The sequence below is a fragment of the Hyla sarda genome, chromosome 3 (assembly GCF_029499605.1).
Source record: "Hyla sarda isolate aHylSar1 chromosome 3, aHylSar1.hap1, whole genome shotgun sequence".
NCBI classification, from domain to species: Eukaryota; Metazoa; Chordata; class Amphibia; order Anura; family Hylidae; genus Hyla; species Hyla sarda.
This window is the reverse complement of record NC_079191.1, coordinates 102,297,937-102,312,177: the sequence shown is the minus strand read 5'-3', so window position 1 is coordinate 102,312,177 and position 14,241 is coordinate 102,297,937. Positions and strand designations below refer to the sequence as shown.

The window sequence follows — 14,241 nt, the reverse complement described above, 5'->3', positions numbered from 1 at the left end:
GGTTCCTCCCCCAGCGATTTGGCAGATTTAGCTCAGCAAATCAGATTACCTCTGCTCGGCCTCCTTGGAATCGGCGCGCAGTGCTGCCTTTGCCTCGGGCAACCTAGTGGCCCTTCGGCGCTCTATGTGACTTAAAGGAGTAGTCCAGTGCTGAAAAACTTATCCCCTATCCTAAGCATAGGGGATACGTTTTAGATCATGGGGGTCCGACTGCTAGGGCGCTCCGCGATCTCCTGTACGGGGCCCTGGCTCGCTGGCCAGATAGCGGGTGTCGACCATCGCATGAAGCGGCGGCCGACACGACCCCTCAATACAGCCCTATGGCAGAGCAGGAGATTGCCAGAGGCAGCGCACCAGCTCTGCCATAGAGTTGTATTGAGGGGGCGTGTCAGCCATCGCTTCGTGCGGTGGTCAACACGCCCCCTTCCCGCTGCCAGGGCCCCGTACGGGAGATCGCAGGGGGCCCCAGCGGTCGGACCTCCCCCCGTGATACAAAACCTATCCCCTATCCCTTGGACCCCATTCTCTCTCCCCTACCTCTTTCCTCCGCTTTCACTTCTTCCCAGGGCTGCCCGGAAGCTCAAGGCGGAGGGCTTCTCTGTGATTCTGGTGGCCCGGGATTGGCCTCATCGCATATGATACACAGACGTGGTCAGTCTCGTGGCAGATGTTCCCTTCCATCTTCCTGATCTTCCAGACCTCTTCTCCCAAGGACCCCTCTGCCACCCCAATTTACTTTTGCTGCTTTTGATGGCGTGGCGGTTGAAACCGCAGTTTTGAGGGCTCGGGGATTCTCTACCCGTGTGATCCGGACCATGCTCCGTGCCCGGAAGCTCTTGTCCGCCAAGATTTATTACCGTACCTGGCGGGCCTATTTCCGCTGGTGTGAGGCTCATTCTCTCTGTCCCACCTCTTTTTCTTTGCCAAATCTCTTGTCCTTTTTGAAATCTGGACTGGAAAAGCGCCTTGCCCTCAGTTCCATCAAGGGGCAGGTTTCGGCACTTTCTGTCCTCATCCAACGCCCTCTTGCGTCTGACCTTCATAGGACCTCAACCTAGTTTTGGATGCCCTCTTGGTCAGATTTCCCTTCGCTTCCTTTCCTGGATGGTGGCCTGGAGGAGCCGACTTTCTTTATTTTTTTGCCCAGTTTTTTGCCCAGGAGCCTCCTAGCGGCAAGCAGAAATATACCCATGGTCCTGTGTCCCCCAATAGAAGCTCTGAGAAAAAGATTTTACAGTAAGTACAAAAATCTACTTTTTTTTTTGTAATTATTTTATTAGACCAAAACACCCCAGGACTCCTAAGCACCAGAGTTTATGGCTATGTTCATTTTGAGGCTTAAAAATGCACTTGTTTTACTAATGAAAAGAGACTCAAATTTTAAAGCAGTTTTTTATGCTGGTTTGTTGTTTTACTAAATGTTCTTGGAGCTTTATTTTATTTAATTTTTTTTAAAGATTTTTGATCATTTTGCGAGAATTTTAACCCCTTAAGGACCAAGCCCATTTTCACCTTAAGGACCAGAGCGTTTTTTGCACATCTGACCACTCTCACTTTAAGCATTAATAACTCTGGGAAACTTTTACTTATGAATTTGATTCCGATATTGATTTTTCATGACATATTCTACTTTAACATAGGGGTAAATATTCGTCGATACTTGCATCATTTTTTGGTGAACAATTCCCAAATATCATGAAAAATTTGAAAATTTTGCATTTTTCTAACTTTGAAACTCTCTGCTTGTAAGGAAAATACACATACCAAACAAATTATATAACTAACTTTTTTACAAGGGGTAATAGGAGAAAATGCCCTTCAGGATTTGTAACCCCATCTCTTCTGAGTATGGAAATACCCCATGTTAGGACGTAAAATGCTCTGCTGGGGGCGAACTACAATGCTCAGAAGAGAAGGAGTCACATATGGCTTTTGAAAAGCAAATTTAGCTGAAATGGTTTTAGGGGGGCCTATTGCATTTATGAAGCCCCTATGGTGCCAGAACAGCAAAAAAAAAACACATGACATACTATTTTGGAAACGACACCACTCAAGGAATGTAACAAGGGGGTACAGTGAGCCTTAATACCCCACAGATGTTTGATTACTTTTTGTTAAAGTCGGATGTGTAAATGAAAATGCATTTTTTTTTCCACTAAAATGCAGTTTTTCCCCAAACTTACCATTTTTACAAGAGGTAATAGGAGAAAATGCCCCACTAAATTTGTAACCCCATTTCTTCTGAGTATGGAAATACCCCATATGTGGATGTAAAGTGCACTGCGGGTGAACTACAATGCACAGAAGAGAAGGAGCGCCATTGGGCTTTTGGAGAGAGAATTTGTTTGGAATGGAGGTCGGGGGTCATGTACGTTTACAAAGCCCCCAGTGGTGCCAGAACAGTGGACCCCCCCACATGTGACGCTATTTCGGAAACTACACCCCTCACGGAATGTAATAAGGGGTGCAGTGAGCATTTATACCCCACTGGCCTTTGACAGATCTTTGGAACAGTGGGCTGTGCAAATTAACATTTTTTTTATTTTTATTTTTACAGACGACTGTTCAAAAAATCTGTCAGACACCTGTGGGGTGTAAATGCTCACTGCACCCCTTATTAAATTCCTTGAGGGGTGTCGTTTCCAAAATGGGGTCACGTGGGGGGGGGGCATTGTTCTTGCACCATGGGGGCTTTGTAAACACACATGGCCTTCAATTCCAGACACATTCTCTCTCCAAAAGACCAATGGCGCTCCTTCTCTTCTGAGCCCTGTAGTGCACTTTACATCCACATATGAGGTATTTCCTTACTCAGAAGAAATGATGTTGCAAATTTTGGGGGGCTTTTTTCCTATTACCCCTTGTGAGAACCGCTGTAACGATCAGCCACCCCTGTGCAAATCACCTCAAATGTACATGGTGCTCTCACTCCAGAGCCTTGTTGTGCGCCCGCAGAGCATTTTATGTCCACATATGGGGTATTTCCGTACTCAGGAGAAATTGCGTTACAAATTTTGGGGGTCTTTTTTTTTTCCTTTTACCTCTTGTGAAAATGAAAAGTATGGGTCAACACTAGCATGTTAGTGTAAAAAAAAAAATTTTTTTTTACACTAACATGCTGGAGTAGACCCCAACTTTACCTTTTCATAAGGGGTAAAAGGAGAAAAAGCCCCCCAAAATTTGTTAGGCAATTTCTCCTGAGTACAGAAATACCCCATATGTGGCCCTAAACTGTTGCCTTGAAATACGACAGGGCTCCGAAGTGAGAGAGGGCCATGCGCATTTGAGGCCAAAATAAGGGATTTGCATAGGGACGGACCCGGAAGCAAGAATTACACTTGCCTCCGATATCAACAATACCCTACAGCAGTGTTTCCCAAACAGGGTGCTTCCAGCTGTTGCAAAACTTCCAGCATGCCTGGAAAGTCAATGGCTGTCCGGCAATACTGGGAGTTTTTTTTGCAACAGCTGGAGGCTCCGTTTTGGAAACAGTGTCGTACGAGAATTTTTATTTGTGTGTGTGTGTGTGTGGGGGGGGGGGGGGCACTGTGTTGGGGTATATGTAGTGTTTTACCCTTTATTTTGTGTAAGTGTAGTGTAGTGTTTTTAGGGTTCACTCACACTGCTGCATTTGCTGCATCTCAAACTTGTAGCAAGAAACTCGCTGTAAACCCACCCATGTTAATTCCCATGGGGGGGGGGGGGGACAAACCTCCAGCTGTTGCAAAACTACCACTACCAGTATGCCCTTTGGCTGTCTGTGCATGCTGGGGGTTGTAGTTATGCAACAGCTGGAGGCACACTGGTTGCAAAGCACAGAGTTTGTTACTTTACTCAGTGTTTCGCAACCAGTGTGCCTCCAGCTGTTGCAAAATGACAACTCCCAGCATGTATGGTCTATCAAAGCATGCTGGGAGTTGTAGTTTGCCACAGCTGGAGGCACACTTTTTGCGAAACACTGAGTTAGCTAACAAACTTCGCAACCAGTGTGCCTTCAGCCGTTGCAAAAACTACAACTCTCAGCATACAGTGACAACTGAAGTGCATGCTGGGACTTGTAGTTATGCAACAGCTGGCGGCATACTACTAACACTCCCAGTATGCCCTTTGGCTGTCCGTGCATGCTGGGGGTTGTAGTTATGCAACAGCTGGAGGCACACTGGTTGCAAAACACAGAGTTTGTTACTTAACTCAGTGTTTCCAAACCAGTGTGCCTCCAGTTGTTGTAAAACTACAACTCCCAGCATGCTGGGACAGCCGAAGGACATGTTGGGAGTTGTAGTTTTGCAACATCTGGAGGGCCACAGTTTGGACACCACTGTGCAGTGTTGTCCAAACTGTAGCCCTGGAGATGTTGGAAAACTTCAACTCCAAGCATGCCCAGACTGTCCAGGCATGCTGGGAGTTGTATTTCTGCAACATCTGAAGGGCCAGATGTTACAGAACTACAACTCCTAGCATGTCTGGGCATGCTGGGAGTTGTAGTTTTGCAACATCTGGAAAGGCTACAGTTTGGACACCACTGCCAAAGGCTGTCTGGGCTTGCTGGGAACTGTAGTTTGGCAACTCATGGAACGCAGCAGCGAAGATCACTTACCGCTGATCTTTACTGCTGCATCCGCCGGTCCTGCAGCTGCCTGCCGCCGCCGCTCCTGCTGTGATCGCCTGTCCCGGCAACTGCCTCAATCTTCCCCCCCCCGCTCTGCCCTGACATCCAGGGACGGGCAGAGCAGGGATTTCAACTTTCCCCCCCTCCTGCCATTGGTCAGTTTGTCCTAAGGACCAATGGCAGGGGATAGGAGCGAGGTGGCAGCTGCCACCTCGCTCCTTTCCATCAGGGATGATCGGGACTGTCTCTGACAGCTCCGATCTTCCCTATTTTCCGGGCTATTGGCTCGCCAGAGACCCGATCAGCCCGGAACCCTGCAAGTCCTTGTCATTAGTCAGTCACTAACTGACTGACTAATGACAACAATCAGCACCAGGGGACCATTCTGATTGGTCCCCAGCTGCATAGTGTCGTTGGTCAGCTGTTCAGAACAGCTGCAATGACGTTTCTATCACCATGCCACCGGACATGGTGATAGAAAATGTATTGGACGTTGATGAACATCCATTTGCCTTACGTGACAGGAAAAATGGACGTTCATAAACGTCCATTTGCTGGAAGGGGTTAAGCAATGTTTCTTTGCTTGCAATTTTTAAATGTATTAAAGTGTTTACCCACAAAAATATATATGCCAACAACTCAATTTTTGCACGTAAAGTGGATGTATTAATTTTAAAATAAGTACCATGCCCTTTTTTTGTTTTTTTGCCTGTATTACCGTAATTGTCAGTAAAAAAATGATGTGAAATGTCAAGTGCTTGCCCTCTGAATTAATTTGAGGGGAAAAAAGGGCAATGAAAGGGTTTATTTTGACATAGAAAAGGGCTGTGTAATGCACCAAAATACATTGTGTGAACACAGTCTAATTTGAGTTTAGAAGACATAATTAATCTACTGGAAATATTAATGATAAATGTGAATTGCCATTGCTTGCTGTGGGGGAAGATGTAACTATCCCCAAGTACTGTTGTTATTCCCAGCAATAGATGTGGTGCATGTCTGTAGGGATGTATGGTAAAAAATTATTGGGAATGTTTCTGTGTATACAATATTAAACCACACATTCTAATCTATTTTGATTTTAGTGAAAAACCCCTTACCTGATCAAACACTGGTGGATTTGTGTGGTCTGGTCTCTTTGCCATGGATTCACAGTCATTCAAGTCATTCTTCCTTTAAGGTGGCTGCTTTTGACCCTTCCCTTATGACATTGAGTCATAGAATTCACAAGGAAATCTGTAAGTAATATAGCGGGATATTACTCTTCTTATAATGAAAAATCAATAAATATTAATTTCTCAGTCGCCTTATTGGGGGACACAGACCATGGGTATACGCTCTGCCACTAGGAGGCTGACACTAGGGAATGAAGAAGTCGACTCCACCCTGGCAGGATATACCCGCCCACTGACCATGAGCTAACCAGTTATAGCTAGTGTTAGCAGGAAGCAGACACAGGTCTGGAGCTCTCCAGACCTGGTCTTTTCCTTATTATTTTTAGTTAGTCTGTTCTAGTTAAGTTTTTTTTTTTCTACCTTTTTATTTTTTACAGGTTCAGGGAGACAAGGATACAATCCATGGCTCTTATAGCTGCATTGGGACTTAAATGGGTTATCCAGGAATAGAAAAACAGAGCTGATTTCTAAAACTGCTCCACAATTGTCCTCAGGGGGTGTGTGGTATTTTAGCTCCGTTCCATTTGAAGTGAATGGAGCCAAGTTGTAATACTCCACATAACCTGAAGACAGAGGTGGGACTGTTTTGGGAAGAAATTAGCTCTGTTTTTGTAATCCTGGATAGCCCCTGTAAAATAGTTATTTAAAGTGAAAATTCACTTTAGTAGAGGCACCCACTGTACCTCCAAACTTCTACTTGCTTGGGCAGTCATGATGACTGCTTTATTGATTGTCAATACAACAGATTGTTAATCGGTTATGTGGTATATGAACGCTGCTTACATTGTGTATCTTGTTTTATTTTCTGCAGCACCAGTAATTCAGTCCCAGTGTCTCTTTCTTCTGTCACTTTTCCCCAAACATGTATTGCCTGACTGGAGGTTGGCAGTCTACCAGTGGTCATTAGGAAGCCAACATGAAATTGTTCGTGCCTTCTGTGTCAAAGGATTTCCCATACTGAAACAACATGTCACCAAGGAGGCTTGTAGTCCAGTCCTTAAGGCTTTGCTGTAAGTACAGTTGTCTGTATGTTGTAAAGGTCTTTTAGCCTGAGCAGCAGGGTTTACTGGGAATCATATTCTATGGTTTATTACCTTGAATATTAGCCCTTCTATGAGCATCATCGCTAGATTTAATTTAATTTTATTTTTTTATGGCAATTTGTAACATTTTATTGTTTCTTAACGGGCAATTGAAATCCAAAAAGCCTAATCCTTCTTCCTCCTGACTCTTTCTTTTATCTTGGAGAGTCATTACACAGTTGTCTGGACCTGCCAAAACCAACAAGATCCCCCCCCCCCCCCCCCCCCCCGAATATATTATAGACGCCTTTAGTCATAGAAATATGGTAAAATTACATTGCATGGACTAAGAATAAAAAGGTTCAGCAGCACTGTATGCGCTCGCTGTCTAGTAAATGATCTTGATATCCCAACTTGCCTTCTACTAGCTATTTGGAAAACTTAAAGATTAGGAATTGAAAGAATAACCTTTTTCATCATGGCTTTTGATTAATTGTCATATTTTATTGCTTCCTTTGTAGAGAATGCTTGAATGACAGCTCGGAGCTTGTAAGAAAGGAGTTAACCCAAGTGATGACCAAGTTAGCATTTGATATAACTATTGGGTTTGAGCTGCAGTATTCATGGAAAGGACTTGCTGTAGACTGTGATTTGCTATGTTGCAGTTTGAGACTGAACTTGAGGCATGTCTCTGGCCATTCTGACATCAATGCTTCTTTTTTTAAGCCTTTCCTTTCTCTGTTGGACAGAAGCCTGCCAAGTTGTGTCAAAATGGGTAAGTCTTCTACCTGTGATGTTACCAATCCAAGTGAGTTAGTCAAATTATAGATGTTTTTTTTAAACTTCTTCTAACAAATCAATTATTGTTTTAGCATTCATAGAAAATATTGCCGATTTGTTCAAGCATCTAAATGTCCAGAGAGATGAAAAGAATTTGAGAGTTATGGTTGAAGCCTTACTGAACCTCATGGAAGATCCAGATAAGGATGTCCGAATAGCATTTAGTGGGAACATTAGATATATATTGGAGGCAATAAACTGTGAAGAAGGAAGTTTAAATGAGGTATGAACATTTAAAGGGTATTAAATAATTCCAAGGAGCTGTAATGCTGCAAAGGGGGCCAAACCCATCAATTTCTGATGACAAGCTAACGTGTATTGTGAAAGAAATAAAATAACAGGCCTTCTAGGTATAGTTATACTAACTGAGTATAGGTGACCTCCTGTCTTTACACTTATTTTCGCGTAAGGTATAAAATATATTTTTCCAATAGATTCCCTTTGTGGAAATCCAAAAATACCCTGATTTCCCATATACCTATTTAATTATTCCCATAAGCTTTATTAGTTTCCACACGGTTAAAAACTGATAGTGCTCTATACCCTTTTATTGTGCTTTCATTGATTTGTCAATATAAGAGCTCTGCCGCTGTGCTATATCTTGTTAACAAGTAGTAGCTGGATGTGTCTGCAGATCACATCCAATTGCTTCCTTAGGTAACAGCACTATCCCTAATTAAAATTCCCTACTCTGCCCCCCTCAACATGTTTCGCTACAAAGTAGCTTTGTCAAGAGGCGGCGGGCCGATGCCTACTGTATGTTCACCTAGTATATGAGATGTAACCCCCGTTCACTGAAATAAAGCATGAATTTATAGGACTGGTGAGTGCGATCTTATCTTTCTTCTTCTCATTGTGAATTATTTGAATAATTAAATAGGTATATGGGAAATCAGGGTATTTTTGGATTTCCACAAAGGAAATCTATTGAAAAAATAACAAAGTTAACCCTCCATATACTGGTCTTGGCCAGTTATGGTGAAGGTGTAAAATATAGGCTTAGTAGGAAAGGCTAATGAGGACAGAAATATTTTGTAAGAAATAGGAGTATTATGGCCAATAATGTTAAAGTGGTATGTGTGAATAAAAATTAGTATTTACATGTAATTGGCATCCCTGCAGGGCCCTTGCAATGGATGTGGTATACAAATTAAGATAACAATAAATTAAAATGCAATATTATGCTGGATAAAATTTTTAACAAATCAAAAACAATGTACATAATAATACATATTTACCTAATCGCTCATGACAGCACCCCTGGAGATGACCTCCCACCACAGGACAGGAAACCTGGGAACATAAATATGGGACACACCTCTCCACACCTCAGTTCAGGTTTCCTGTCCTCTGGTAGGAGGCCTGGGAGCTGTCTCCATATCTCTCCAGGGGCTGCAGGCCCTCCGGTAGTGGGGCTCCCTGTCTGGCAGAAGTCTCTGGGGAGCAGCTATAAGCCTGCCTGCGGGGGGTCCGGTGGGGCCCCGAAAGCCCTGCATCTCCGTCCTTTCCCCCGGTCTCAGCGGCGTTAAGGAGGTAAGGGCTGTGGAGTAGCGTGGTTTCCACCGGATCTCCCCTCTCTGGGACTGGAATGTCGCTTGCGCAGTAACGCCGGCGGATGTGACGTCAGCCCGGCAGTGTAGCGTCACTTCCGGTTCCGGCTACATTCAAAGGGCCGCGGGTTTTCTCCATTTTCGGATTCCCCGTCGGCGTTCTACAGCGTCCGGAACCCCGTGGACAGCTGGCAGCCAGCCCGCAGCAATATCCACATCCCGCAGCAATATCCAGAAGCCTGAGTCTGCAGCAGTATCCTGTGGCAGCAGTTACAGCCCACAGCAGCTGAGCAGACCATTCTTGGTTGCCCTGCAGTGTTTTGCTGAAAAAACTCCTCCAGCGTGTCGGAGCATTGACTAAGGGAGGTGGACGCTCCAAGAAGAGTAGTTCCAGTCCGGCTATGGAGGTGGGGATGTACTTCTGGGTGAGATCATTTCAATTTCAATCCATATTCTGCTAGCTAAGTCAGGCTATTGTTTTGTTTCTAGGGTAGCAAGAAGTCTTCTTCTAAATCCCGTAATAAAGAATGTGCAGAATGTAGGAAGCTGTTAGATCCTGCCTATAAAAAGTCTATGGGGGAGATTTATCAAAACCTGTTCAGAGGAAAAGTTACTGAGTTGCCCATAGCAACCAATCAGATCTCTTCTTTCACTTTTGAAAAGGCCTCTGGAAAATGAAAGAAGCGATCTGATTGGTTGCTATGGGCAACTCAGCAACTTTTCCTCTAGACATGTTTTGATAAATCTCCCCCTATATGTGCAGCCTGTATTGAAGTTATTGTGGCCCAGGAGTCCTCTGCAATTGCTAGCAACCTAAGAGTAATGATCCGGGAGGAGATAAAGGGGGGGGGGGGGGGTGGGGGGGGCAAGATTAGACTCCCTGTTAAATCTCTCCTTCCAGATGTTTTTCCTTAGAAAAAGCCAGGCTAGCATCTCTCTCTGTGGTTCACCTGAGAGGGGAAGACAACAAGGTGGTAGACTTCCTGAGCAGAGTTCATCTTCTTCAGTCCGAATCGTGTCTAAACAAGGAGATATTTGCAATTACATGGTCCTCAAAACATACTTTTTTTTTAAACACTATAGGTTGCAATTAAATCCTGTTTCTGATCTTTCCTTTGGATGTAAAGTCCTTCAGGTGGTAGTCCTGCCCTGATTAGTTACTATTCTAAGTCTCCAGGGGTGCTGTCATGAGCGATTAGGTAAAGATGTATTACTTACCCTTAATCTGTTTCTCATTAGCTCATGACAGCACTCCTCATTTATCTTGCCCTAAAAAAACAAAAAAAACAAAACAGAGAATTTTTTATGTTTAATTAATTTAGTTAATAATTTTCTGTGTTTACTGGAGTACCCCTTTGGAGTACTTTACCTTGAATTGAGGTGTGCAGAGGCGTGTCCCATTTTTCAGGGGTGCTGTCATGAGCTAATGAAAGACAGATCACCCCGTAAGTAATCCATCTTTCATACCACCTATTGTGTGTAGTGTCCACAAGGCACAGCAGTTGGCACTCCAACCCTTTATATGTAGCTCCGTTTGGACATCGAGCAATCACCAGCATTCATGCATTTAGGGATGGTAGTCAGCAAACAGTGCACCTGCCAAAAAGCCCGAGAAGTGACAGGTTCATGCAGTCAATGTGTGTGGAAGAATGAATGGGCTACACTCACCGGAATCAGGTACGAAAGCAGTGCTGTTCTTTATTTCCAAGAATGACCAAGAATTTGTATTTCCAAGAATTACTGCACCTTTGGAAATAAAGAACAGCACTGCTTTTGTACCTGATTCCAGTGAGTGCAGCCCATTCATTCTTCCACATACTATTGTGTGTAGTATTGCACCAAATGAAGTCCTGTTTAATGCAAATATGCAATAAACAATAGGTGTAATTCAGTCCTGTTGATGTTGTAATTCTTGATGATAATAGATTGGGTTCTTGGTAGAGAACAGTATTGCAAATAATGAAAGTCTCGTAAATATATGATAGCGCTGTAGTGGTGATACCAAAGATTTAACACAGGGCTCTGGAAACAAGGTTCAAAGTTCTTTTGTCTCAATATAACATAAGTGCTGTAAAAGGTAAGTAACCTTTTAAAGCATTGGTACGGCCTGGAATATGCTGTTCAGTTTTGGTCACCAGTTCATAAAAGGGATGTTGTGGAGCTGGAGAAGGTGCAGAGACACTCGACTAAACTAATATGGGACATGGAACATCTTAGCTATGAGGAAAAATTAAAATAATTACATTTGTTTAGTCTTTAAAAGAGATGTTTAAGGGGGAATATGATCAACGTATATAAGTATATAAATGGCCCATACAAAAAATATAGGGAAAACTGTTCCAGGTCAAACCCCCTCAAAGGACAAGGGGGGCACTCCCTCTGTCTGGAGAAGAAAAGGTTTGTTCTCCAGTGGCGACACACCTTCTTTACCATAAGAATTGTGAATTTATGCAACAGTCTACCTCAGGAACTAGTCACAGCAGAAACAGTTGAAAGCTTTAATCCCTTAACGAACAAGGACGTATATTTACGTCCTTGGCCAGCTCCCGCGATATAACACGGGGTCACGCGGTGATTCCGCGTCATATCGGGTCGGTCCCAGCATGTATCTGAAGCCGCATGCTATTAACCCTTTAGACGCGGCGTTACAAGTTGAACGCCACGTCTAAAACGAAAGTGAGAGCTGCCCGGCTGCTCAGTGGGGCTGATCGGGACCACCGCAGTGAAAATGTGGTGTCCTGATCAGCTGGGACATGAGCGGAGGTCCTCTTACCTTCCTCCGGCGTGTCCTTTCGGCGATTGATTGCTTCAAGCCTGAGATGCAGGCTTGAGCAATCGACCGCCGATAACACTGATCAATGCAAAGCTATGGCTTTGCAGTGAACAGGGTATAAGATCAGTGTGTGCAATGTTATAGCCCCCTATGGGAGCTATAACACTGCAAAAAAAAAGTGTAAAAAAAAAAAGTTAATAAATGTCATTTAACCCCTTCCCTAATAAAAGTTTGAATCACCCACCTTTTCCCATAAAAAAACAAACAAACATGTAAATAAATATAAACATATGTGTTCACAGCGTAGAGACAGTACCGGCACAGCTGCGGCAACACCCTATTAATTCTATGAGCTCTCACGCGACCAAATGCTGGGAAGACAAGGAGTGATGGGGTAATGCCGTCCGTGACAGACCGGGTGCTCAATCCTCTAAGGTATACACAGTAGAATCCGAGAAGAGCAAAGAAATGAGGAGGCACTCACGGTTTTGTCGGGGTGACAGCAGGCTTCTTTATTTCAGGTGCGGCATGCAAACATCGGCGTGGGACGCCAGACCAGTGCAGACAGGTAGTGACAAATGTTTCACGCCCCTTCTGGGCGTTTCTTCAGACTCACCTTCCTCCTGCTTCACGCACAGGTAAATAGTCCACCCAGCGTGACGTCAGGGGGAAGGGTTATTATCTTGATGTGAAGTAAAACCACAAATTTTAAAAACAAGACAACTGTATGCGAAAATCGAACATGGAAAGCAACGTAATGATATTTACAAAAACACACTAAGATCAAGGCGGTCATTCAAGCCCAAGTTACCTTGAGCATTGAGTTCGAGGATCAGTCTCGCCTCTCTCTGCAACAGGGTATTAAGCCGGTCTATGCCCTCCTTTTGATTAACCCTTTCTATGCCTAAAAAGGTAAGGCAGGAGGCATCACTGGAATGGCAGGTTACAATGTGCTCAATCAACCTAGGGCTACCATGTCCTGTTTTTATGGAATGCACATGTTCCCTAAATCTAATATTAAGGGCTCTTTTAGTACACCCTATGTAAAACCTCTTGCAGGGGCAAAGTATTGCATAAATGACAAAATTAGTCCGACAGCAAATTACATCCTTAAATCTAATATTTTTACCTCCAATATTTATGGTTTTCTCTGGATTGATGAAATTACACCAGTTACAAGAATTACAGCGATAATTTCCTGGGGATAAAGTTCTGTTCAACCAGTTCTTATCTTGTTTTTTTTGTCTCAAATTTACTTTGAACTAATTCATTTTTCAAATTCCTAGTTTTACGGAACGCTATTAAGGGTTTATTTTTGGTAATATCCCTTAAATTAGTATCGTTCTGCACCAAGAACCAGTTATCGTAAATGATTTTCTTAATTCTTTCAGCCATCGGGCTGAATTGAAAAGAAAAAGTGAAGGGAGGAGATTTCTCCTTTCTTTGATCACTGTGTTTCTTGTTGTAAAACTTTTTTCCTTTCAGGAGGTCACTTCTTTTTTGTTTAGAAGCTCTTTCTAGAGCCTGGTTTAGGATAGGTTCTGGATAACCTCTAATTAATAGGCGTTTTTTCAGGTCCACTGCCTGCAACAAAAAATCTTCGTCACTACTATTAACTCTTTTTAAGCGCAAAAATTGTCCATATGGGACAGCTTTTTTTACGTGTATAGGGTGATAAGACCCGTAATGCAGCAACGAGTTGCAGGCAGTGGGCTTGCGATAGCCTTTCGTTTTTAGGCTATTATTCTCTAAATTAATCAATACATCTAAGAATTCTAATTCTCTGCCACCTACTTTGCTAGTAAATTTCAAATTCATGTCATTGGATGCGTTCAGTTCAGACACGAAGTCCGTAAAGGCGGACTCCGTGTCTGTCCATACTATAAACACGTCATCCACGAAACGTCTATAGCATGCTATCGACTTCAAATGTTTATTTTTACCGGAAAATATATATTTTTTCTCAAACATAGCTACAAACAGGTTAGCCAGTGTGCACGCCACTGGCGTGCCCATGGCTACGCCTCCCGTTTGTGTGAACCATTGTTCACCAAATTTAAAGGAATTATTTGATAAAATAAATTCAAGGGATTCACAAATGAAGTTAATGCATGCCATACTTTTATCAGAGGACAGTAATAAATCTCGTACAACCTCTACTGCTAGATTTTGAGGTATACTTGTATAGAGGCTTTCTATGTCCACAGACGTAAGGATGCAGTCTGCTGGCCATGAAAGTCCTTCTAAAGTTAACAAAAACTCATTGGTATCT

At 43.3% G+C, this 14,241-nt stretch overlaps 1 protein-coding gene across 3 annotated transcripts in view; it reads left to right on the top strand.

Moving 5' to 3' along the window:
- Positions 1-14,241, top strand: part of ATR (ATR serine/threonine kinase) — a 167,041-nt gene that overhangs the window by 48,037 nt on the left and 104,763 nt on the right. For all 3 annotated transcript variants that reach the window (XM_056564794.1, XM_056564796.1, XM_056564795.1), the window contains 4 exons: positions 5,695-5,847; positions 6,596-6,794; positions 7,328-7,581; positions 7,679-7,869. In XM_056564794.1, coding sequence (XP_056420769.1) covers positions 5,695-5,847; positions 6,596-6,794; positions 7,328-7,581; positions 7,679-7,869 — 797 coding nt within the window. The remainder of the gene's footprint in view (positions 1-5,694; positions 5,848-6,595; positions 6,795-7,327; positions 7,582-7,678; positions 7,870-14,241) is intronic.